The following is a 23,429-nucleotide window of genomic DNA, read 5'->3' as shown; positions in this document are numbered from 1 at the left end:
CCATTCTTCCACTGTTTCTGCTGTTGATTAGGTATTCTTTGTTCTTCTTGTTCTTCAGCTTCCTTTTATTTCATCTGTCTTAACTTCCTTGCATCTGCTCTTAGCATACTTATTTTCCAGGCTTTTTCTTTTCATTTCTGATTTTGTGTTCAATTATAAATGCAGCCATTCTGTTCATTAGTTGATTTGTTTCTTGCAGTAAGCCTGCATTTACATTTGATATTATAATATTGGCATCTTTTAACAGTTGTATTAGCTGTTTCTTTGGAGCAGTGTGGTGTCTAAAGGTGGAGTTATCGCCTACAGTCTGGAGGCTGTGAGTTCAATTCTAAGTACACATATTTGTCTCTCTGGGCGTAAAGAGAAAATATCTGCTGTGAATTCCATATAGGTGTCAGGAAGGGCATCCGGCCAGTAAACACTCAGGTCCATTCAGTCACCCCAACTCCACACTGATGCAAGAGATTTCAGGGTCATTAAAAGAAAAAAAAAACTGTTTCATTTGGAGTGTCTTGCAGCTGCTGGTCCCAGTTGCTCAACTAGCAGTCCTAAGTCCTGTAAGCCATTTTTCACCATATGTTCAGGAACTCCAACATATACTGTATTTCCCCCAAAATGAGACTCTGTCTTATTTTCTTTTTGGCACCAAAATAAGCACCATGTCTTATTTTCAGGGGATGTCTTACCCCCTTACCTTAGGACCACCACAGCCACACCTCCCACACCCTGACACCTGTTACACTGCTGCCCGACTTCTTCTGCGGCTGCTTGCTGCCACTCATGGCATGACAAGCAGCAGGATGCCACAAGACTTGTTGTGCTGATGCCACTGTGAGTGGCAGAATGCCACCAGGTTTGTCGCACTGGCGCAATTCGTGGCAGCACCAGCACAGCAAGCCTTGCAGTGTCCTCCTGCTCGCGGCAGCACTAGCATGATGAGTTTCATGCCGTCCTGCCACTCATAGCGGTATCAGCGCAATGACCCTTGCAGCGTTCTGCCACTTGGGGCGGCACCAGCGCAATGTACCTCACAGCATCTGGCCACAAGTGACCACAAGCAGCTGCAGAAGATGGGGAGTGGCACGACAGGTGTTGGGGCATGGGAGGCCTGGCTGCAGCAGTCCTGAGGTAAGTAGCTGCAGGGCACATGAGGCAGCTCCATCCTCCCCAGCTTGATTTTTATACCTGCGCCTTGCCCCACCTTGTACAACCAGATGGTGGGTGGGACTTAACCAGGGCTTATTTTTGGGGTAGGACTTATATTGGGCGCAGGCGTGGAAAATCAGGCTAGGGCTTGTTTTCAGGCTAGGTCATATTTTCAGGGAAACGTGGTAGCATGGTCTTTGTTGACTCAGTTAATGGGTTTCTGTAAATTACATTTCACCATGTTGTTTAGGGAGAGATTCTTTATATGGCTCAGATGAGACCTGTCCAATATGGCTGAACCTCTGGCACAGCTGTCATCTTTCTCAGAGCATACAAACCCCATAATGACAACAAGGCAGTGCCTCACTAAGGAAGATCACACACACACACACACACACACACACACACACACACAAGTAATGTAATGTAATGTATATAATGTAACATTATGGTTCGTCTCACAGTCAGATGTTTAGACTGGATTTGACATTTTATCCACTAGTCCTTTATTATTATAATTTTAATCTGCCTTTTAAAAATATTTTTGGTTAACTCAAGACAGTAAACATCCTTTCTGTCTATTTATTGGGATGCCATCAGATTAATCCCAGGTTTGACCTGAAAAACTCAGTTCTTGAATATCAAAAGTACTCATATTTTTTCTTGAAAGTATTAAATTTCTGATAGCAGTTAATCACTGTTGTTTGGCAATTATCCTATTACTATTGACTCAACAGTTGCTTTATGTACATAATCTTTCTTCTTCTTATGGACTTGACTCCTCTTTCCGATCACATGTTGGGTTGCCTATATTAAGCTTACATATATCGGTATTATCACAGAACTTCAAAACTGTTCCTGAACTTTTTGCCTCCTCTGGCCAGACACATTAACACGTACATTACTGTCACAGGCTTTGTTGAAACCTGTCAATAAGAAAAACTAAATTTGTAATAAATTCTGGCCTAAGAATTATATTTTTTAAAAATCAACATAACATTCCCCTAAACCAAATACTTTTTTAAAATAATACAATACCCTAAAATTAAAACTAGGAAACCAAGATAAATAAAATATCTTGTAAAGATATTAACAGATATCCAAATACTACATCAAAATCATGCAATGACTCCTCTTGAAGATGGGACGAGAACATTTAAGATTCCATTTCCAACAATAAAATATTTTGAGATCAAACAGGACAAACAGACTAAGACCCAAGACTCAAAGGTCCACATAATCTAAAAGATTAAATAATTAATCTAAAAAGCTGTTCAAGAAAAATGCAAAGTTAATAAACAGTTACAGTTTAAAGCCTATTCCTAAACAAATCATCTAAATGTCTGATGCAAAGCTTACCTTCTAAAGAGTCTCCGCAATAATCAAGCTGATGTTGATCAGCAAGTACCAGATGCAATGTGAACCAGAAAAGAACCTAGGGAGTTGTTCCTCTTAGTTGTTTTCCCTAGGAAGCTAGTGGATTATATTCTCTTGCATCACTACTACTGACAGTTTAATAACAATTTTGGGCAGTATCTTAGACCACTTTTCTACAATTGCATATATTTATGTTGCAAGCTACTATTTCTATCACTAGCTTCAGCAGCATCACATTTTATCTCCAATTCTATTTTCCTTTATTATTTCTTTTCCATTCTATTTCTCATTTTTTCATAATAGTATTTGTTAATTGATAAGCATATTGACTATACACACATGAGAAATATAGCACACATCAAATGTGAGAAAGAAACATATTAAATATTGTGTGAAATAATGTTAAATGTTACTAATAATTAAAGTAAAAACAAATAAAAATATCTACCCAATTACTTGGCAAGTAAGCCTTGCTGATTTCAATACAGCTTCTGAAGAGATATGTATAGAAATCCAATATTTAATTTAGAATTCATTGGATAAAATTCTCTTAAATGCAATGAGACTATTGTGCAAATACCTATACATTCATGACTCATCTATACATGTCAGCATATTAACTGCACTAGTTATATTAAGAAAACATGCCTCATTTGTGCTAGAACAGTTTGTAGAATTTTCTCACGGTGGTACAGGAAGAAAGAAAAATGTAAAACATAGGTCGAAATAGAAGAAATAAATACATAGAATAGCAAGACTTATATCACTTACCTGCTACCGAGAATCTTGCACAGCTTTGAAATCCAAGAACTATGGAATGCAAGTGAAATATGTATCTCAAAAACACCACCGGGAATCCTGGGAAAATGTTAAATGTGTCATAGTAAGTTATCAATAACAATCATTTCTAATCAAATAGAAAAAATGACCTGCATTTCCCTTTCACCCACTTTAAATTTGTTTCACATTCTTTCATTTATGTGAAAGAATTTAGGCTCGCTCCCATGACTCACTTCCTTAAAAGACAAAACAGCACTGGAAGAAGAAAGAGGGTGTGCCCTAACATGTAGGCTTCACATCAAATTAATGTCTATAATTTATTCCATCATTCTCCTCTTGTGAAATTGGAGATCCACCCAGCATATTTTATTGGCACATTTTATTGGAAAAAGAATTCTGAACTATCCACTGTCATCGGTTCATGTCTGTATAACCCAATTCTATACATTTTCTGGAGGATCTACCATACAAGGCACATTCTATACTCTGAATATTTTTTCAAAAGTAAGCCACACTTAATTCAGGTGCAGTAGTTTGATGTATCACATAGGTTTTATTACTGCATCTAAATACATAGAATTGCAGATATAGATCATTAAATAATACATAATTGCTGTTTTTCATTCAGTCACATGGCTGAGCAAATGTGATATATCTTAGTTAATGTACTAAGATGTAAAATTATAATTATTATTTAAAAAACAAAACAAACCCAATTCAAAAAAGACAGTTTTCATGTACAAAATCATTCAAAACAAGGACTGAGAATCTATGGCACTCCAGATGCTGTTTGATCTCAATTTCTATATGGACATCCAATGACATTGAGAGCGCCTGTTTTCCTGATTTAAGGCACTTCCACTGCAAACAGTAACTAGGACATTATGTATAATTTGAAACATAAAATCACTACTTTTTTAAAATCATTTTTAAAATTATAGGGAAAGTTCTTCTATTTTAGAAAAATTAAAATAAAATTATTCATAAAATTCAGCACAAAACTAGAAACAAAACTAGAATCCATTAATTAAGATAACTTTTAATCTAACATAGACAAAAATCCAAAAGATTTATGAGAAGTTCAGTTCTAAGAATTGTTACTGGTTTATTTCTGTAGCTGAATAAAGACAAGGGAAATTTACATTGTGTTTATTCAAAAATAATTTGCATGAATTTCAATGTACTAACAAGTAAGCATGTATATATTTAGTCTTTAGATGCAATGGTTTTAAGTTGCCCAATCAAGCAGGAAAAATTCAAGGTTGCTTTCACACCTCCTTATTCATGACATGAACATGCCCAATAAGTGCTGTTTTCCACTATGTCCTTGTGTCATTGTCTTTATATCAACTTCTTGAGACACTTTAAAGTCATCCTAGCTAGTCTAGTTTTAAAGTAGTGTTTTACCTCTTCTACTAAACAGTTTGTGCTATATACATAATTTTGCATACTTCATCAATACTGAAGTTGGAATCTGCACAGTATCTATAGGCACTTTGGCTTTCTGCAGTCATTGCCTTTGTGGTGTATATGAATTGACCTCCATATTCATGCCATTTGTTCTGCAGGAGATGCAAGACACTTGGCTTTTGCAGAACTATCTTTGGAAATAATATCTGACTGATACTTTCTATAGTGTTTCCAAGACTTTGATAGGCTTCTGACCAGCACAGATTTAATGATTTTTGAAGAGCATTAGACTTTCCTTTCACAGAAAGTATCAATACTATTTTGAAGGATTGCTAAAGCTGTATTAAAAAAATAGGACTAGCAAACTTGAAAGAATGCAGACAAACACATGGAGAAAAAACATGGGACTTTGTTTTTATATGTGACATTGGCAACAAGATTGTTATATGCCCAAAGATGGGAAGAAGAATATATACCGACAATGGAAGAATGGATTAAAATTAATGGAGGTAGCCTGAGATTGACTGCTTGCTTAGAGACAATAATTTCACTAAATGTCATGTGACCTGGAGGCCATTGTTAGATTTCTTACAAGATAAGGAATCAACTTTTGACTTTGGGATTTAAACATTAGATTGCATCTGACTAGAGAAATATTGTAGTGTTATAAAGATGTTTATATTTCATAATTTACTTTTAGATGAAATTAAGAGGATATTTTATGAATACTGTTTTCTTAGTATGTTGACTATTAATATTGTTAATATCTGAAAAAGCCAGAGATTGTTTTGTGTTATTTGATGTATAATTTTTGTCACTCAATTACTCAGTTTCCTTTTCCTTTATGTTACTTTGTATTTTAACGTTTCATTTTGAAATAGAAAATACATTATATATAAAAAATGGTAGTTCCATGTTTCATTAAAGTAAATTAAAACTGGGAAGGAGAGCCAGGTTCTGTGTTGTTGCTAGTTGTTATCTGTCAATGTTATCAGTGCACCGCTAGGAAATACGTCTACCCAGGTTTCAAGTTCTGTACCTGCTAACAGCCCAGAGGAGGAGTGACTATTGCCATTTGTGAGTTGTTACAAGCTTTCAAGGGCTTTGCTTCACATATAACCGGATGTGAGGTGCTGAAGTTGGGCTTAGGGAAACATCTGGGATTGCTGATACTATACCACTCTCCCTGCTGCCCATAGCATCTCTGCCTGAGCTGCTGGATTTGTTGCCAGATTGGCAAGGCTGTTGGTCATTGAAATTTTATTTTGCCACCCAAGTGCTTTAGTTACTTGAGTACTTAGGAATTTGTGGCCTAACCCAAGTTACTAATGGCCTGCATAGTGGTTGTTTTTGTCATGGCAGGATTAATACAGAATCTGGACGTGGTGCCAGATTGCCATGGACATGTCACTTTTGATTACCTTTCAAATCACTGTTGTCATCCCTCCCTGGAGAGTCTCTCTGCTGCTAACCTGGCCACCAGTTTCTGGATCCAGGTCCATCTTGAGTTGTGAAATCAGCAAGGAGGCAACCTGCAGTTATGTTCATGCTGTTTTCTCAGCTTCCTTAACAGAGGGAATAGTACCACCTGTCATGAAAGATGGATCCTCCCATTTAAGATCCATTCTTGAACTCATCTGCTTTCAATAATTATCATCTAGATTTCCCTTTTGGGGGATGGTTTCTGAGAAAGTGATTGATCTGTAGTTGATGGATGGGTAGGAACTGTCTCCAACTCAGTTCTACAAAAACTGGGACATTTTTGGTATTTGGGCCACCCAGACCTAGGGATATTCCACCTCTGCCTTTTGGATAGGATTGCACTTAAGATAGTGTACAACCAACAGGCCTTCTTGGACTCACATCTCCTGTTTGATGAGCAGATAACAGCTATGGCCAAGAAAGTGATGGCTGTTTGTACAGATTCATCTGGTGTGGCAGTTGTACCCTTTTGTAGATCAGAAGAGACATCATTCATGTCTTGGTCACACCTAGAAGACCATTTGGAAACTTCAGTTGGTTCAAAATGTAGCAGAGCAGGCAGGCCTTAGGATATCCATGTAGCATCTTTAGTTTGTAATGTGTACTCGTAGGTTTGCATGTGGGTGCTATTCAAGTGCTGGCTGTTATCTATAAAATCTTTCATGGCATAGGTCCTGGTTACTTGAGAAACCACCTATCTCCCATTAAATAATACCCTCTAAGAACCATGGAAGCACAGTCTCTATCACGGTGCCTGTCCTCTGGAATGAGGTCTCATTCCAATATTGTGGAGAATTTTTTTAATGAATTAATGTTATTCATCCTAAATCTTTCACAGCATGGAATGACTACCCGTGTGACTCGGGTTATGGATGAATTAGAACGTATGACATTCTTTACCATACTGGCTGGAGTTGTAGAGAATGATGGTTCAATTAAAGCTGGAGAGCTGGCATGATCTACACCTGTTTTGTTAATTATTACCCCAATCCTATACCAAAGTAATTTTAAATGATTCATATAAAATTGCACAAATGCATTGGAATGGTACTAAAAGTGTACGTCCTTGGCCCACATGTAACTCAAGGGGACAAGAGGAAAGTCTACTAGTATGGTAATTCAATGTGGGAGTTTGGTGTGTCTCTCCAGTTTCTTATTTTAAGGATGTCTGTTTGTCTGTCTATCACATTTACTGTATATGACCACCCTCCTCATAAAAAATAGTTCTGAGTGTTATTGTTCAAATAGTGAAATATAAAATTAAAAATACTACATTTGATAATGACAGCAGAATACATAAAAGAGGAAGTACTAAACATAAATTAAAAAAACATTGTGAGAAAATTTTCTAGTGACGCATTCACCCATTCCCTCCAGTTGCTGACCACATCCTAGATATTTGTTTTGCATATTGAACATTAAACAGTATTGTTATCTGAGTCCTTGAGTCCTTTTACCTGGTATTTTTATTGGTCTAATTTTTTTCTTAGAAACCATATTCTAAATGTCTAAGTTTGTCTTGCTGTCCGTCTCTTTGAAACCTCTTTATGCTCTCCTGCAACATTCTAGATATTAAAATTATCTATGTAATTTCTGAAATGATGCTGAATAAGATGGGTGTAGGTATTTGTTACTGTCAGACATTATTTTCCATCCCTGTCTGTAAACTTTTATTACTTTTTGAGCCCACCCAAAATTAAGTGAAGCCAAGCATTTGATATTGTTTTTAAGGTTTTGAGTGATGCAATGGAGCAGTGCCATGCCTTATCTTCACCATGCCTTCAAACTGATAGAAATTGTATATTTGTATTTTATGGGAAGTAATCCTAAAGTATCCTCCTATGACCCTAATGCAGCTTTTTGCCTTGAGGAGTTGAAGAAAAAATGCAGCTCAAAAAATTTAGTCAGCTAGAATACAACACGTGCAGCAAACAGGACAAAAGCTGAGTCCTTGCAAAAAGTTTTGTGACTGCTTTTATGACTCAGCCTGCTGCAGAAAGATATTAGTTTTAGTTTACTTTATTGTCATTGCACCTCGTACAACGAAATCAAACACCATCTTCAGTGCACATTATGACCATGACAACAAACACAAACACACATTCTTCACCCTTCACACATTGAACCGGAAACCCCTGCCACCACACCAACACTGCACTATACAGCACAATTCAAAAGAGCTACTGCCCTGGGATAGAAGCTGTTTTTCAGCCTATTTGTCCTTGTTTTTATTATTCTATACCATCTGCCAGATGGTAATAGTTCAAAAAAAAGGGTTCCCAGGATGAGATGGATCTTTGAGAATGTTTTGAGCTTTCTTAAGGCAGCAGGAGCTATAAAGCTCTTCCAAAGAGGGGAGAGGGTAACCAATTATCTTCTGGGCAATGACATTAACCCTTTGGAGTGCTTTCCTATCTGCCACTGTGCAATTGGCAAACCATACAGAGGTGCAGTATGTTAAAATGCTCTCTATGGTGCAGCAGTAGAAGGTCACCAGCAGTTTTTCATTCAGTTGTTGTTTTCTGAGAAGTCTCAGGTAGTATAATCTCTGCTGGGCCCTTTTGACCAGGGCTGCAATGTGGGAACCCCAGGTCAGGTCCTCTTTTAGGGTAACACCGAGAAACTTAAAACTGGCCACTTGCTCCATTCTGTCTCCATTGATAAGCAAAGGCTGGATGTCTGATCTGTTCCTTCAATAATCCACTATAAGGTCGTTGGTCTTATTGGTGTTGAGGACCAAGTTATTGCCTCCACACCACGAAAGCAACTAGTCCACGTCATCTGGGTAGGCAGACTCATCCCCCCCCCATTAAGTCCCACCACTGTTGTATCATCTGCAAATTTAGCAATAGTATTACTAGTGTGAGTGGGAATGCAATCTTCTTTCCTTACTTCATCCCTTTCTTTCCTTACTTCATCCCTTTCCCATGCTCTTCAGCCTGGGTCAAGTAACTTACAGGTGTTGCCACCATCTTTCCAGGTATGCAGTATATTTAGCAAATTAAGCTGTTAAATGGGATAGAGATTGGAGGGCAGAGGTGGAGATTTTATTTTAACATCTAATGTGGGGGGTGGGGAGAAAGTTAGAGTCTCTCAATCCCAGCTTTTTTGTTTTCTTTATTGAAGAAATGTGGAGTTGGGGGGGGAGAGGGTAAAACTTTCTGAAGATATGCAAATATTGAAATTATAGTTCTGAAAGGCTAGGAAACTCATCTCTTTTTTGTACCAGAAGGGCATAAGCAGAATCAGGAAAGGCAGGCACACTCCATCTTTTCCTTCCCCATTGTTTGTTGTGAGCAAGTCAGTCAGCTATGTGGTGGTCATGTGTGCAAGTTACCAAAAAAATGGTAAATGCAGTATGGGGTATCTCATGGTGAGGGAGGCTTTGGGAGGTCCAAGGCAGGTAGCCTTGTGCCTGCATTAAGCCTCCCAGGATCTCTCCCACCCTGAGGTATCCCATGCTCCACTTATTGATCTGTGTGTTCAACAAATGCATTGGGGAGAGCAGGGATGGCTGGTCATTACTTGAGGCAGTTCATTTAATATTTGACCTGATTTCTGATCCTAATGGACAAGCTCCATTATGGTTGTAACTTAAGGACTAATGTTAGGAATATAAGTCACCTAACAGGCATTTGGGTTAGAAATATATAAACCAGGATAAACATTTTACTACTATATCTTTAAGGGAATGCAAGAGCATTCAATTGGGTGTGGTTTCTCAAACAGCCATAAGATGGAGCCAGAAACCTGGGTTGTTTAGTCTTAGTCTCAGAAGAGAGTGTGTCTGAGTGAGTATCTCTGTTTCCTTCTGTTGGAAAGTATTGCCGTTCCTCCATTTTTCCTAATTGACTGATATTACTGGATTTGATGTAAGTCTGATACTCAACTGTTTTTGACACTGTTTTTGATATTTCGATTATCCCTGGATTGAAAAACTGACTGATTTACCTGTGAATGACTTTTGGACTGCTTATTTTGGACTTTGCTTAAACCTTTCTGGAAGTAAAAACCTACATTTACTGTACAGTGTATCTGTGTGCTCTGTGTGTATTATTCAAACACTCCTCTCAAATACATCTCCCTGTATGCGATCATTCTCCTAACGGGGAATTACCTCAACACTGGTTATGGGCCCAGGCCATACCAGGCTCAGATAACTGAGAGTTAGTGTGAGCGCACAGTACTGTATACAGACAGCTGTTTACTGTTTAATTGTGGGTTACTATCCTGATAAAGATGGCACAAGTCACTTGAACATGTCTATCACTGATAACCTGGTTGGATGGAACAAACTATGTTTCCTGGTCTATGAAGTGCAGTCTACTTCTGCGTAAAGAAGGTTTATGGAATGTAGTTCAAGACCCACCGGATGTAAATGCTTGGGATCCAGCTAATTTGGATGATGCCAAGAAGCTTGCTGACTTTAAACAGAACAACGAACGAGCTCTTTGTATAATTGGACTAACACTGAGTGACCAGCAGCTAGTCCATATTCGTGGAGAAGAGTCTGCTGCTAAGTGTTGGGAGAATTTGAAGAGGATTTATGTTTGTGACAGTGTAGGTGCACACATACATCTTACACGTAAACTGTTTAGAGCATGTCTTCTGAAAGGTGGAGATATGTTAGCTCGTTTAAACTTCATGAAAAGAACTTTTCAAGAGCTACATGAAAAAGAACTGATATTTTCAGAGCTGCATCAAGTTTATATCATTCTTTCCTCATTGGATGAAAGTTATGATGATTATGTATCTTCACTAGAAGTACTGCCCAGAGATAAACTGACATTGACTGACATAACTGGAAGGTTGCTAGAAGAAGCAAGAAGACGGCTGGATAGGGACCAACTGAGGAAGGAACAACCACAAGAAGAGGATTTGTCTTCAACTGCCTATAATGTTAGGAAATGTTTTTCTTGTGGGGCTAGAGCACATATAGCTAAATTCTGTAAGAAGGGAAAACAGCAGAATACTGGCAAACACCAGAAGGCCAAAAACAATGTTAGTTTAGCTATGTCTAGCAATTCAACTGTAGACCATGATTTGTGGGTTGTTGATAGTGGAGCATCACAGTGCATTACTAAAGATAGAAACAGGTTTGTAAAGTTGTCCACAAGTAAACAACATGTATCATTGGCAAATGGATGGAAGATTAAAGCATCAGGTGAAGGTACTGCATATTGTTCTTGTATAAACGAACATTTAACTATGTTATATGTACCTAAACTGAAATTTAATTTGTTATCAGTAAGGGCTTTAATTAATCTTGGTTATGTAATAACTTTTAGGGGAGATAGCTGTATAATAGAGAAAGAGGGTAAAAGTATCACTGCTACTTTAAAGAATGATTTATATGTAATACATGATGATCAGTTGAAGATGGCTAACTCAGTTTATAACAATGTTAAGCCACATGATGAATGTATACATTTACTACATAGACCTCTAGGGCACATTAATTTCAAAATGCTCAAACAAACTGTTGAATTGTCAGAGGGAGTAAAATTGAAACCTTGTAGCAAGTATTTACACTGTAATGCTTGTAGTCAAGAAAAGAGTAAGGTTACTCCAGCAAACAGACTTAATGGGTTTAAGACCAAAGAACCTTTAGAGGTTGTTTTTGCTGACATAATTGGTCCTAAAAAACCAAGTTTAGGAGGTGCCTGTTATATTTTGAGTATTATGGACCATTACTCACGATATGGTTTCTGCTATCTTATGAAAAACAAAACAGAAACATTCCAACATTTCTTTAACTGGCTAAAGTTTGCTGAGAGAAAAATGAAAAGTAAAGTAATTACTTTAGTTACTGATAATGGGACTGAGTTTGTTAACAAAAGATTCCAAACTATGTTGAAATTAGCTGGTGTTGAGCATAAACGTTCTGCACCTTACAGACCACAACATCACTCATTTGTAGAACAAAGAGGGCAAACATTACAAGCCATGGCTTGCACTATGTTATCTGATTCAGGTTTACCTGAAACACTGTGGGGTGAAGCCATAATGTGTAGCAATCATGTTTTAAACAATGTAGTAAATACAACAACTGGACAATTACCATTCACTTGTTGGCATAGCAGAAAGCCAAATTTAAGTTACCTACACATTTGGAGCTCCAGCATGGGTGCATATTCCCTCACAAGTAAGACTGAAAGGGCAACATAGAGCTAAGAAGTTATTTTTTGTGGGTTATGAGGCCAACCATAGATCATTTAGATTTTGGGATCAAGGCACAGCTCATGTTTATTGCAGTGCTAATGCAAAATTTCTAGAGCAAGTTGGGTGGGATAAACTGGAACAGGAATCCAGCAATGATATTATTATTGACACCCAAATAGTCCCCAAAGATAAAATCAGTAAACCCCAAATAGACATTAAAGAGGAAGAACAGGAGGAAGTAGTAGAACAGGCACAGGAAGAGGTAGAAGAACAGGAGCAGGTGGCACAGGAAAGTCCACCAGTAAGCCCTGTATTACCAAGACGTTCAACCCTAGTAACATGAACACCTGATAAATATCAGGCTAGTGTTGTATGCCAAGTGAATACAGTTCCAAGTAATTATAGTGAACTGAAAATGTATCCTGCTAAGGATCAGGCTCCTTGGCAGAAAGCAATGGATAAGGAACTGGAATCATTAAAAAGACTGGAGGAATACGAAAATGTTAAGTTACCACCAGGTAAACATGCCATAGGATGTAAATGAATATATAAGCTAAAGACAGGTGTAGATGGGACTGTTACCCATAAAGCCAGGTTAGTAGCACAAGGGTTCAATCAGACAGCAAATGACTATGATGAGGTGTTTGCACCTAGTCTGAAGGCTACTACATTAAGAGCGGCATTAGCGTGGGCAGCTAAAGAGAAATACATTGTAAATCATTTGGATGTAGAGACAGCATATCTGCATGCACCATTGCAACACACTATAAAGAAACCTTTAGGTCTCAAAAATGATAATACTGATAATAATGATTGCTGGAAATTGAAAAAGAGTCTTTATGGTTTGAAGCAATCAGGATATGAGTGGAACCAATGTATAGTTAAAGAATTAACTAAAATAGGCTTTGTAGCTGGCATGGCTGATCCATGTTTGTTTAAAAAGGAAACTAATGGTATAATTTAATTATTGCTATTATTTACTGATGACATAGCATTAATCACCAAAACTGAACAAGAAGCTACTGAGATAATTTCACTATTGGAAAAGAAATTTAAGATAAAATAATTAGGAGAAATCAAACAATATCTTGGTTTAAAGATAGATAGAACTAGGGGAGGATACAAGATCTCACAGGCAGATAAAATTAACCAATTACTAAAAAGTTTTAAAATGGAACTTTGTAAACCGGCTAAGACACCAATGAGCCAGGAGTTTAGCCATACTGATGTACAAAGTCCTATTTTTGATAAAAACATTTATCAGTCTTTGATTGGTAGTTTATCTTATCTCAGTAATTGGTCAAGGCCAGATATTGCATACAGTTAGCGAGATTAGCGAGATTTAATGCTGAGCCACTGAAAGGCACTGGCAAGCTGCTAAACGTGTGTTAAGATATCTAAAACAAACAATGCACTATGCATTGTATTTGGAGCCAAAAGATGAACTGAATTTAACTGCATATGCTGATGCAAGTTTTGCTACAGACATAAATACACGAAAATCTACATCGGGTACTGCTGTATTACTGGGAAAAGCATTGATTGGATGGAGGTCTATTAGACAGAAACATCTAAGTTTGTCAACAATGGAGGCTGAATTCTCATGTTTGTCTTTATTATGTACAGATTGTTTTGTATAAGCAATTATTGATTGATATGGGAATTGATGTAACAGATCCTATTGTTGTTTATGAAGACAACCAATCAGCAGTACAGATGGCTTCAAATATTGCTGTTAAAACAAGAACGAAACACACAGATCTAAGATATTTAAATGTGAGACAATGTGTGCAAAGTAAGATGATTAAGCTAGAATACTGTATGTCAGAAAACAATATAGCAGATCATTTTACAAAGGCCCAAGGCTCTATAAAGCATAAGGAGTGTTGTGAAGATTATGGACTTAGAATGTAAGGTTGTATATATTATCTTACCCAAAAGGGGAGAATGTTAGGAATATAAGTCACCTAACAGGTATTTGGGTTAGAAATATATAAACCAGGATAAAGATTTTAGTACTATATCTTTAAGGGAATGCAAGAGCATGCAATTGGGTGTGGTTTCTCAAACAGCCATAAGATGGAGCCAGAAACCTGGGTTGTTTAGTCTTAGTCTCAGAAGAGAGTGTCTGAGTGAGCATCTCTGTTTCCTTCTGTTGGAAAGTATTGCCGTTCCTCCATTTTTTCTAACTGACTGATATTACTGGATTTGATGTAAGTCTGATACTGAACTGTTTTTGACACTGGAATTTGATATTTCGATTGTCCCAGGATTGAAAAACTGACTGATTTACCTGTGAATGACTTTTGGACTGCTTATTTTGGACTTTGCTTAAACCTTTCTGGAAGTAAAAACCTACATTTACTGTACAGTGTATCTGTGTGCTCTGTGTGTATTATTCAAACACTCCTCTCAAATACGTCTCCCTGTATGCGATCATTCTCCTAACGGGGAATTACCTCAACAACTACCTGTATTCCACAGGGTATTTCCAGGTGTTGCTATTCCCTGGCAATGCTAATCAAGAACAGTTTGCTATTATCAATTGCTCCTTCTGTGGCATCTTACATCCTTCCCCCAAACCTGGTCTAGGGTTTAGAAAAATTTCAAAATTGATCTAGGCTCCTGTTCAAAAACAATCACAGGAGGTTCAGACATATAGAAGTGGTTGTGTCAAACAGAAAGGCATCTCTGTCCTTTATCATTTTATACCTCTCTGTACTTACAACCTGTTAGTTTGGCAACTTGATAGATGGCTAAACTCAAAAATCTACACTTGATTACATTTACCCATTCTTACTTGTCCACCTGTTAAAGAAAGTGATTATTTTTCCAACAATAGATATTGAATAGGAGTGGAAACAACCCACAAGAATCATCACTTTCCTGAACTTATCCTAGGGAACATAGGAAAGTTATCACTACATACTAGCCTCATTGCTGATGCTATGAGGGCAATTAAAAGTATTCCACTTTTCTGCTGTATCATGAACTGAAGCACTCAAATAAGTCCATCTGGTTATGCATCCACGTTTTCCACAGTGACTAACCAAATGCATATGGAAAGCCCACAGACAAGGTATTAGCATCCAGCTATTTCTAGCAATTGTTCTTTATGAAACTCTATACTATAGTATTGGCTTCATGATTTAGATTCACAGGGTTGGAAAGGAACTCAATGGTCTTCTCCAACTTCCTGAATTTGAGATGAGATCCTCAAATCATGGTTCTGTAATATTTCTTTCCAGGGATGGATCATGCTTGAACTCTAGGAAACTGTTTAACAACTGTCATAGTATTCCTCATTTCAAGTTTGGATCGCCTTCGGTAACGCTTCTGCTGCACCTGTTGGTTCTCGTCCTATCTTCTGGAGCTCTCACTTAAGAGTAAAGCTACACCTTTTTTTCTTCAGGTGACAGCCCTTTAAATATTTGAGGAACTTCTCCCCCTGGTTTTTCTCTCTAGAGTCTAGATTTCAAAGGAGACTGAACATACCCACTTTTTGAAAGGTTCTTATGGGATTTCATCTTCATATTAATAAGGCCACTCTTCATATTTAAAGCTTATAAGATAGCTATAATCTCCACATTTTATAGCGGAGAATTCCACAAGTTAATTATGAACTATACAAAACCCACCGGTAAAGCTGAGTTCTGTCTTGCTCTGCATCTACGCCTAAATTAAGCTCTATGCAGGCTTTATTGGATCGTCATTCTTTTCCTCATAATTTTTATAGCAGGAACAATTGCCGTTAGAGAACCGTTATTATTTCCCAGTTCCTCGTTGAAGTGCGACTGACCTCCTGAATTTCCTGACGGCGGGGGACTACAATTCCCAACGTGCATTTCGCTGCCCCCTTTGTGATGCTCTTCTCCCCCCCGCTCTCCTTTGAGGAAGGGAAAGAGCAGAAAAAACTAAGTCTCGCGAGAGTCTTGAGAGCAAAGGGGAAGGGTGGTGTTGCGCGTATAAGTTTGGGGTCTGACTGGGCCATCGCGCCACTTGTAAAGGCACCGAAAGTGAGCGGTACGTTTGTGGGCGGGCCAGCCCGAGGCGTTTTCTTCTGCGTCTGCGGCCCAGTTAGTGCTGAGTAACTCCTATGGCGGCTTCTGGGGCTGAGGAGAAGGCGGAGACCCCGAGCGACCTCTCGCCGAAAGAGGAAGGGGAGCTGGAGGACGGAGAAATCAGCGACGACGACAATAACGATGCACCCCCTGAACCCAGCGGCAGAGACCGGAGTGGCGCCCGGGGTCCTTACGCCCGACGCAGGCCGCCTCCCGACTTGCGAAACAGCCTCCAGTCCTCCTCTCGCCGCTTCCCTCATTTGCGCCACCAGCCTCCCCCGGAACTCGGACACGTCCATGGGCACGACAGAGGTGGCGGGTACCGGCTCAAGGAGCCTTTCCGTCCCCAGCCGCCTCCTTCCTCGTCGTGCTCGCGGCTGCCACCCGGCCCGCACCCCGACGCCGGCCCAAGACTGTCGTTCTGGGAACGCAGCCACAACGCGCTGGACCGGTTTCGTTTTCGAGGCAGGGCCTACCGGGGCGGAGGCCGCTGGGGCAGAAGCCGAGGTGGCAATTCCCCTGGAAAGCCCTCGGGAGGAGGTGGCGGATACAGTGGCAGCCAAGGCTGGAGGGAGCCTTCGCCTCGGAAATGTATCCTTGCCATAATCGTTGCCTCTTTCTGCGGCTGCTTTATCTCGAGGGAAGGGGTGGTACGCATGAGGCAGCTTAGATTTGCTATCGTGGTTCGTTTAAGTCTTGATTATAGGTGTCGGTTAGCTCATACAAAGCGATAATTCGGGAGAAATCCTGCTGTCTCGGCTTGCTCAAGGTTGGGTGGAGATTACAGTGACGACATCATAAAGGGTCAGAGCTGTTTCTAGTCGGAAGGTGATGGAAGATCTGAATGTAGAGTTGGTGAGGTTTGCCGAGAATAATGAGAATTGTGCTCTCAACAGATCTAGACGTCACTAGGTTGGGAAAGCTGTTTTCGAAACAGCAAACGTTGCAAACACATGAATGTTTAAAAAATACTTGCAGAAGGGGGGCATGTTTTCCTAGACTTGAACTGGTTCGAAAGCTGCTGAAAAATTGGACATTAATAGAGATTGGAAAGATGCATTGTTTTCAATTGGCTGTGTTTGGTTATTGAGCTTTGAAACATTTAGAACTTAATTTCACATTTACTTATTCAGCTTTAGAAGAGTTCAGTACGTGATCTTCATTAATTGCTAGGGAGCCTTGTCAGATATTGTACATTAACCTTTTTTTAAAAAACGTCAATTGTCTTGTGTTTTACTTCTAATATGATTAGGATGGTATTTATAAATGTTCAGGTGTTTGGGAGGAACATAGGAAAGGGAGCTTTAGTATGCAACCTTGTATACTATATTGATATTAATATGATTTCTAAACAAAAGAATTATATTGCAAATTACATTGCTAAGCCTGTGTTACTAAGAATATATTGTGGAGCATGTCACCTGCATTAACCCAATTGGGGTCAGATATTAACACAGAATTCTGATAATTTTTGCTGCTTTTGACTAGAAACTTTATATCTTCCTTTTCATTGAAGGCGTATTTAATGAGTTTGAGCTGATGTTGAATATCATTGCCAAACATTGCTATGATCACTTATATCTTCAATATATATCACTTAAGTGGTATTTTTGTTTGGATTGGTTTTAATTATGTAATTTTATTCATGCAACTATAGAGTCGAATGAAATTTTGGCCTGTATTTTTGCATTTTAAATATATTTAAAAAACCACTGAAAAGTGTAAATTTGAACCATTAAGTATAAATAACATCAGAATTGAAAGTGAATAGACAATATTTATCAATATCAAAAGCCTAAGTTTGACTTAGCAAAATTTGCATTAATTAGAGTGGAAATAACATGATAAATAATGGAAAGTAAAATGAAAGATTGCATATATAGAAAATTCACACACAATAAAATAAGCTGTGAAAGAGATAAACTTGTATTATTGTGTTGTAGAATCATTTTTGACACTATGTCCAGTTGTACTTTTTAGATCTGATTACTTGACCAAATTCATAGAAAATATCACTTGGGATGTGTACTGAAGTTAGACATATTTCAGATGAGAAATGATCAAGCTTGATTGTGGCAGTATCTTCAGGAGTTATATCTAAAGTGCCACAGAGGAATCAGGTGCAATGACAAGCTACTCAAAATTTTATTGATGGTGAATAAATTCAGAAGTACAATATATGTTTTCTTTATTAAATTCTGAAAATATTTTAGAATATTTAATGGTGTGAGTGTGGAGTAAAATCTCTTAATGCTGAACATTGCATTTCAATATTTACCATATCTTCATTGTAATGGTATCAAATTTATCCTAGATAAATTCTTTAATTAATGAATCAGCCAAAACATTTGGAAAGTCCCCATCTCGCAAGCAGAATTCTTCTAAAAATGATAACTCGGTTGAAGAGAGTTTTGAGGATCTTTTGTGGAAATACAAACAGATTCAACTAGAACTTGAATGTATTAATAAAGATGAGAAACTGGCTCTAAATAATAAAGATGACAGTGCGCAACAAAGCAACAGTGAAGTGGCCAGTCCACAGGACCAAATAACAATTGAAAACGTCAGTATTACAAAAGATGCTGTAAATGAAGTGTCTCCTGAGGAGAATAAAGTATTAACCTTTCAGGCATTTGAACTGAAACCTCTTAGGCAAAAACTGCCCACACTAGCTGAGAGGAGCAAGTTGAAAAAAGCAAAAGATGGAATCAAAGAACATTCACAGAAAAATGACCTGGATACCAATGAAGGTAATTTTAAAAAAAGTTCTGATTATATGTAACCTGTTTGAAATGAACAGAAATTTGATTCCTTCAGTTTTTAAAAATGTTTCTCATTGGAAAAAGTTTAAATTTTATTACCAGAAATAATGTTTGGAAATTGAACCTTTTGATTTATTAAGGTTATTTGTGTTTTCTGGTTATTGGAATTAAGGAAGCTATCAATTTTTAAAAAGCCAATAGTTGAAGTAAAATATATTAAATATGAATCATAGAACTTACAAATTAAAAGTTCCTTTGATGTATGCTGCTGCATTCACATAACTAAGTATGAGTTATTTTAACTTTGATTTACTGAATTAAACAAATTGGCTGGGTTTACACATCTCAATTGATAAAAACAATAGCAAAGGTTAAAATTAACTAGAGGTATGTGCTATATGCATATCATGAAACTTTCTTTTTCCCCATTCCTGTATTATTTATTGATAGTATATATTGAAAAAGAATAGTTTTTTCTGAATGTTCTATTGTGGTGGCAGTAATCCATTTTTCTATTATACCATTGGAAAGCCTGCAACCCTGATGAAGCTTTATCAGACATAGTTCTCTGTCATCTAGGCAAAAATATTTTGAATATCATTACAATTTTTAGCAATGGTTAGGAGAATGAGGTTTACTTGGCTACATTGAAAGAACAGGAAATCCACAACTTAGGACGATCCATTTAATAACTATTCAAAGTTATGACAGTGTTCAAAAAAGTTACTTATGACCAGTTCTGGCATTTATGACCATTGCAATATCGCCTCAGTCACATGATCAAATTTCAGGTGCTTGACAATTGGTATATACGACAGTTATGTAATTGCCATTTACAAACTTCCTAGGGTTTTCCAACAAGCGAAGTCAATGCCTTAAAATCAAGGATAACTTTCTTGATGATTGCATAATTTAGCAACAAAAATTCTGGTCCCAACTGTGGTTGTATGTCAAGGACTACCTGTTGTGTTACTTTGGTGCTATTCTCCAACTGAACTTCATTCTGATGAAAAGGAACTTGAAGCCTTCCTTCTGAATTCTTTTACTATTCTGTTATTTTTCAAATTTGAAGTTGGCTCCCAGAATTAATTAGGAGATGAGTAGTCATCACTTAATGACCCTAATTAGGACCAGAATTTTCATAGCTAAGTGATGTGGTCATGCAAATCATCACATGACTGCACCATTTAGCAATAGCATTTTTGCTAGTCCCAGTTATGATCATTAAGCCACTACCACAGTTGTTAGGTCAAGATCTCACGCTTCTCCTCCCCTATCATGCTCACCCATTGGTTCTTATCTTTCCTTTAAGTGCTAAGAAGTGAAAATAAATGTACTTACACTTTTCTGTGGCATCCCCTTATGTATCAGAAGATTAGTATCATGTCTCCTCTTAAGCATTCCTCTTACCATGTTTTTTCCTACATTTTTAAATCAAATTGTTTGAATGTTATTGCCATTATAAATAGAAAAATGGGGTTATCTCTTTTCCCAACAGATGAAAAAGAACAAAAGCTTGATACTTCTGATGCTGCAGTAGAGAAGGTAAAACATTGCTTTCACCACTAAAATCAGGAGCTTTAGCAAAGCATAGATTTTTACAGTATATCTTAATTTGAAACTAAGTGCAGTTGAATTTAATGGGGTAATTCCTAACAAATGTTTCAAAGTTCCAAGTTAGAAAAAAAAATCTCTGGCACTATAACCGGGCTTAATGAGTTTATCTTGTCAGTGAAAATGTTCTTGTCAACTTCAAAGTGTGATTTTGTTGTCGCAGCCATTTCCACTTTTCAGCTTGCCACAACAATGGCGAGAGAGAGCCACCTTTGGAATATCACTTCCAGGCGGCAGCAAGAAATCATCCCATGAGAACCAAGGCCATCTAACCAGATGTTCAACAAAGACTTGGACAGTTTCCATAACAATACCTGGGCATCTAATTGGATAATGTGACTTGCACTAATAAGGGGAGAAGATTCTATTCTTTAATTAATAATTATCCACAGGAATTAGAGTTTGTTTTGCTTTCAATCTGCGCCAATATGATATATTCAGTAAAGTTTTGCATTCAGAGTTCAGAATATCTCGACAATGCTTGCTTGATTGGGTTCGTCAGTCAGAACCTTGACATTGAACCAACTCTCCCTAATTCCCCAGTTTTCACATAATAAGCCACTTCAGCAAAAGGCAGGGTTTCTGCCCAGTTAGATATTACAATTGGTTAAAGGATTAAAGTGATTATTTAATATTTTATTCCTGTAATAGAAACTGTTGGATGAAGAACAAGAAGTATCAGAGTTACAACTAAGACTACTAGCTCTTCAGTCTGCTAGTAAAAAGTGGCAGCAGAAAGAGCAGCAAGTAATGAAAGAAAGCAAAGAAAAACTAACAAAAGCAAAAACCATACAGCAAAGAGGCAAAATCAGTACAAAATCTCATTCTGTCAAAAAGCCAAGTACTGCAGGTAAATAATTAACCTAGTAAATGGTGGTTTTCACAAGATATATTCTTGGTAGATTTTTTATGTTGTTGTTGTTTTTTTTTGAGAAAATGTAGTTAAGTAATTTTCTTTTAAAGCTAAGCAGGCTCTAAGAAAACAGCAGACAAAGGTATGGAAAAAATTACAGCAACAAAAGGAACAAGAAAGACGTCAAAAGGAGGAAGAACAATGGAAACAGGATGAAGAGGAAGAAAGAAGAAAAAGGGAAGAGGAAATTAGAAAAATCCGTGATCTCTCAAATCAAGAAGAGCAGTATAATAGGTTCATGAAGCTAGTTGGTGGAAAGATGAGGTCAAGAAGCAAGGTATTTACTAACATACATGCTACCTTTTCGAAGGAATACAATGCACAAATGATTGTTGGTGATATATAAAATATTACAACTTGTGTATTGTGTACTTTTTTCAAATACATACTTTTGGAAATTTTTGTAGGCCATTTATCTTTAATTGGCTCAAATTTCTATCCGATTGATGCTAAAATACTTCTTTTTTAAATCCTTTTTCTAGAAATATGTATTTTGATGGCCTCCAAAATGTTAAAAGAAAATTAGAAATAGGGAATATGTAGTAGCCATGATAGATAGAAATTTATACCTTACATTTTGAGATGTAGGTGATAAAATTAATTTATTGAATTTGTAACAATGCCCAATTCAAAATGATTCTGGAAGGCATGCAAAGTTAACAATGACAAAAACCTCCAGCAATTAATAAAAGATTAATACAGAAGACTTAGCATATTCCCTTAATAACAAGAGCATGCTTGAGGACTCAAACCATCCAAATGGTGTATGATGTCCAAATTTCTGATTCAGATAACATTGTAAATAAGAAACATTTTATGCATCAAAATTTTAAGTTGGTATATTGCTTTGCAGTAAATAACATTCTTAAAAAAAATTAAATTGATTATCAAAAATAGTGTTAGTACTTTTATAAGTAACATTTTCTTCTGAAGAAATGCATCCTAAGTATATAACACATGGAGATACTTCATATTTTTCAGTGCTGCAGAGAATAAAAGCCTTGACTGGGTGAAATTGAAAGTTAGCATCACCTCTTCCTAGATTTATTCTAAGTCTGCTTCTATTCAATATGTATGTAGTATATATACGTAGTTTATTGGATCTTTGTGATCCAATCTTTGTTTAGCAGGACCAGTGTAAGAGTTCACCCCAACCTCATGAAATATGCCTCTTCTGCACATTTCATAAGCAATCTATCAACCCCATTATCCAGATCAATAAATAATAATGGCCTTGAAAAACTCCACTAGTTACTGCTCTCCAACTTAAGATAAAGTCATTAATGCTATCGGTATGGTTAGCCACACAGTTTTGAATATACCAGATTTCACTTTAACAGCTTGTCATGAGAATGTCATGCAGAAACCTGTCAGAAACGGAGGTAAATTATTACTGAAAATGAGAGATTATTTTCAAAGTGTTCTCTTTGTTCACTAAGGTAGTTACTTTTTTAAAGAAGGAGACAATATGTATCTCACATGATAATTTTTTGGCAAAGCTATGCTGATTTTTAACAATCATGACTTTGTCTTCAAGATACAAAAGGCCTGTATTCTCTCTCTAACAAGTTTTTCAAGGCATTAGTGGGGTCGCAATCCTGTTAAAAAAGAATCAGTGTGTACTTCTGCAGAGGCACTTGTTAGGACAGGGGCTACGTACTTGCCCTACCAATCTATTAGATGTAGTTTGGCCTGGAGAAGCAGTGTTTGGTAGAGAAGAAG

At 37.3% G+C, this 23,429-nt stretch overlaps 2 protein-coding genes across 3 annotated transcripts in view; one reads left to right on the top strand and one right to left on the bottom strand.

Annotated features, from left to right (window-relative positions):
• The window catches only part of TMEM19 (transmembrane protein 19), a 38,969-nt gene extending 22,713 nt beyond the window's left edge, over positions 1–16,256 (bottom strand). Inside the window, exons 1-2 of one of the 2 annotated variants that reach the window (XM_087968000.1) lie at positions 16,157–16,256; positions 3,295–3,381 (exon numbers count right to left, since the gene is read on the bottom strand). The gene's annotated coding sequence lies outside the window, so the exon portion shown is untranslated. Of the gene's footprint in view, positions 1–3,294; positions 3,382–15,995 lie in introns of both variants that reach the window. The other variant, XM_087967999.1, reaches the window with a different exon arrangement.
• Positions 16,257–16,273: 17 nt separating this feature from the next.
• ZFC3H1 (zinc finger C3H1-type containing) overlaps positions 16,274–23,429 on the top strand; it is a 44,802-nt gene continuing 37,646 nt past the window's right edge. The window contains exons 1-5 of the mRNA XM_026667721.2: positions 16,274–17,009; positions 18,758–19,168; positions 20,679–20,725; positions 21,446–21,644; positions 21,758–21,984. Of these exons, the coding sequence (XP_026523506.2) occupies positions 16,454–17,009; positions 18,758–19,168; positions 20,679–20,725; positions 21,446–21,644; positions 21,758–21,984 (1,440 nt within the window). The 5' untranslated portion in view covers positions 16,274–16,453. The remainder of the gene's footprint in view (positions 17,010–18,757; positions 19,169–20,678; positions 20,726–21,445; positions 21,645–21,757; positions 21,985–23,429) is intronic.

Source organism: Notechis scutatus, chromosome 6 (assembly GCF_049901735.1).
Source record: "Notechis scutatus isolate UNSWTSFEM ecotype Mainland chromosome 6, rNotScu1.2, whole genome shotgun sequence".
Lineage (NCBI taxonomy): Eukaryota > Metazoa > Chordata > Lepidosauria > Squamata > Elapidae > Notechis > Notechis scutatus.
This window is presented reverse-complemented; position numbering and strand designations above follow the sequence as displayed.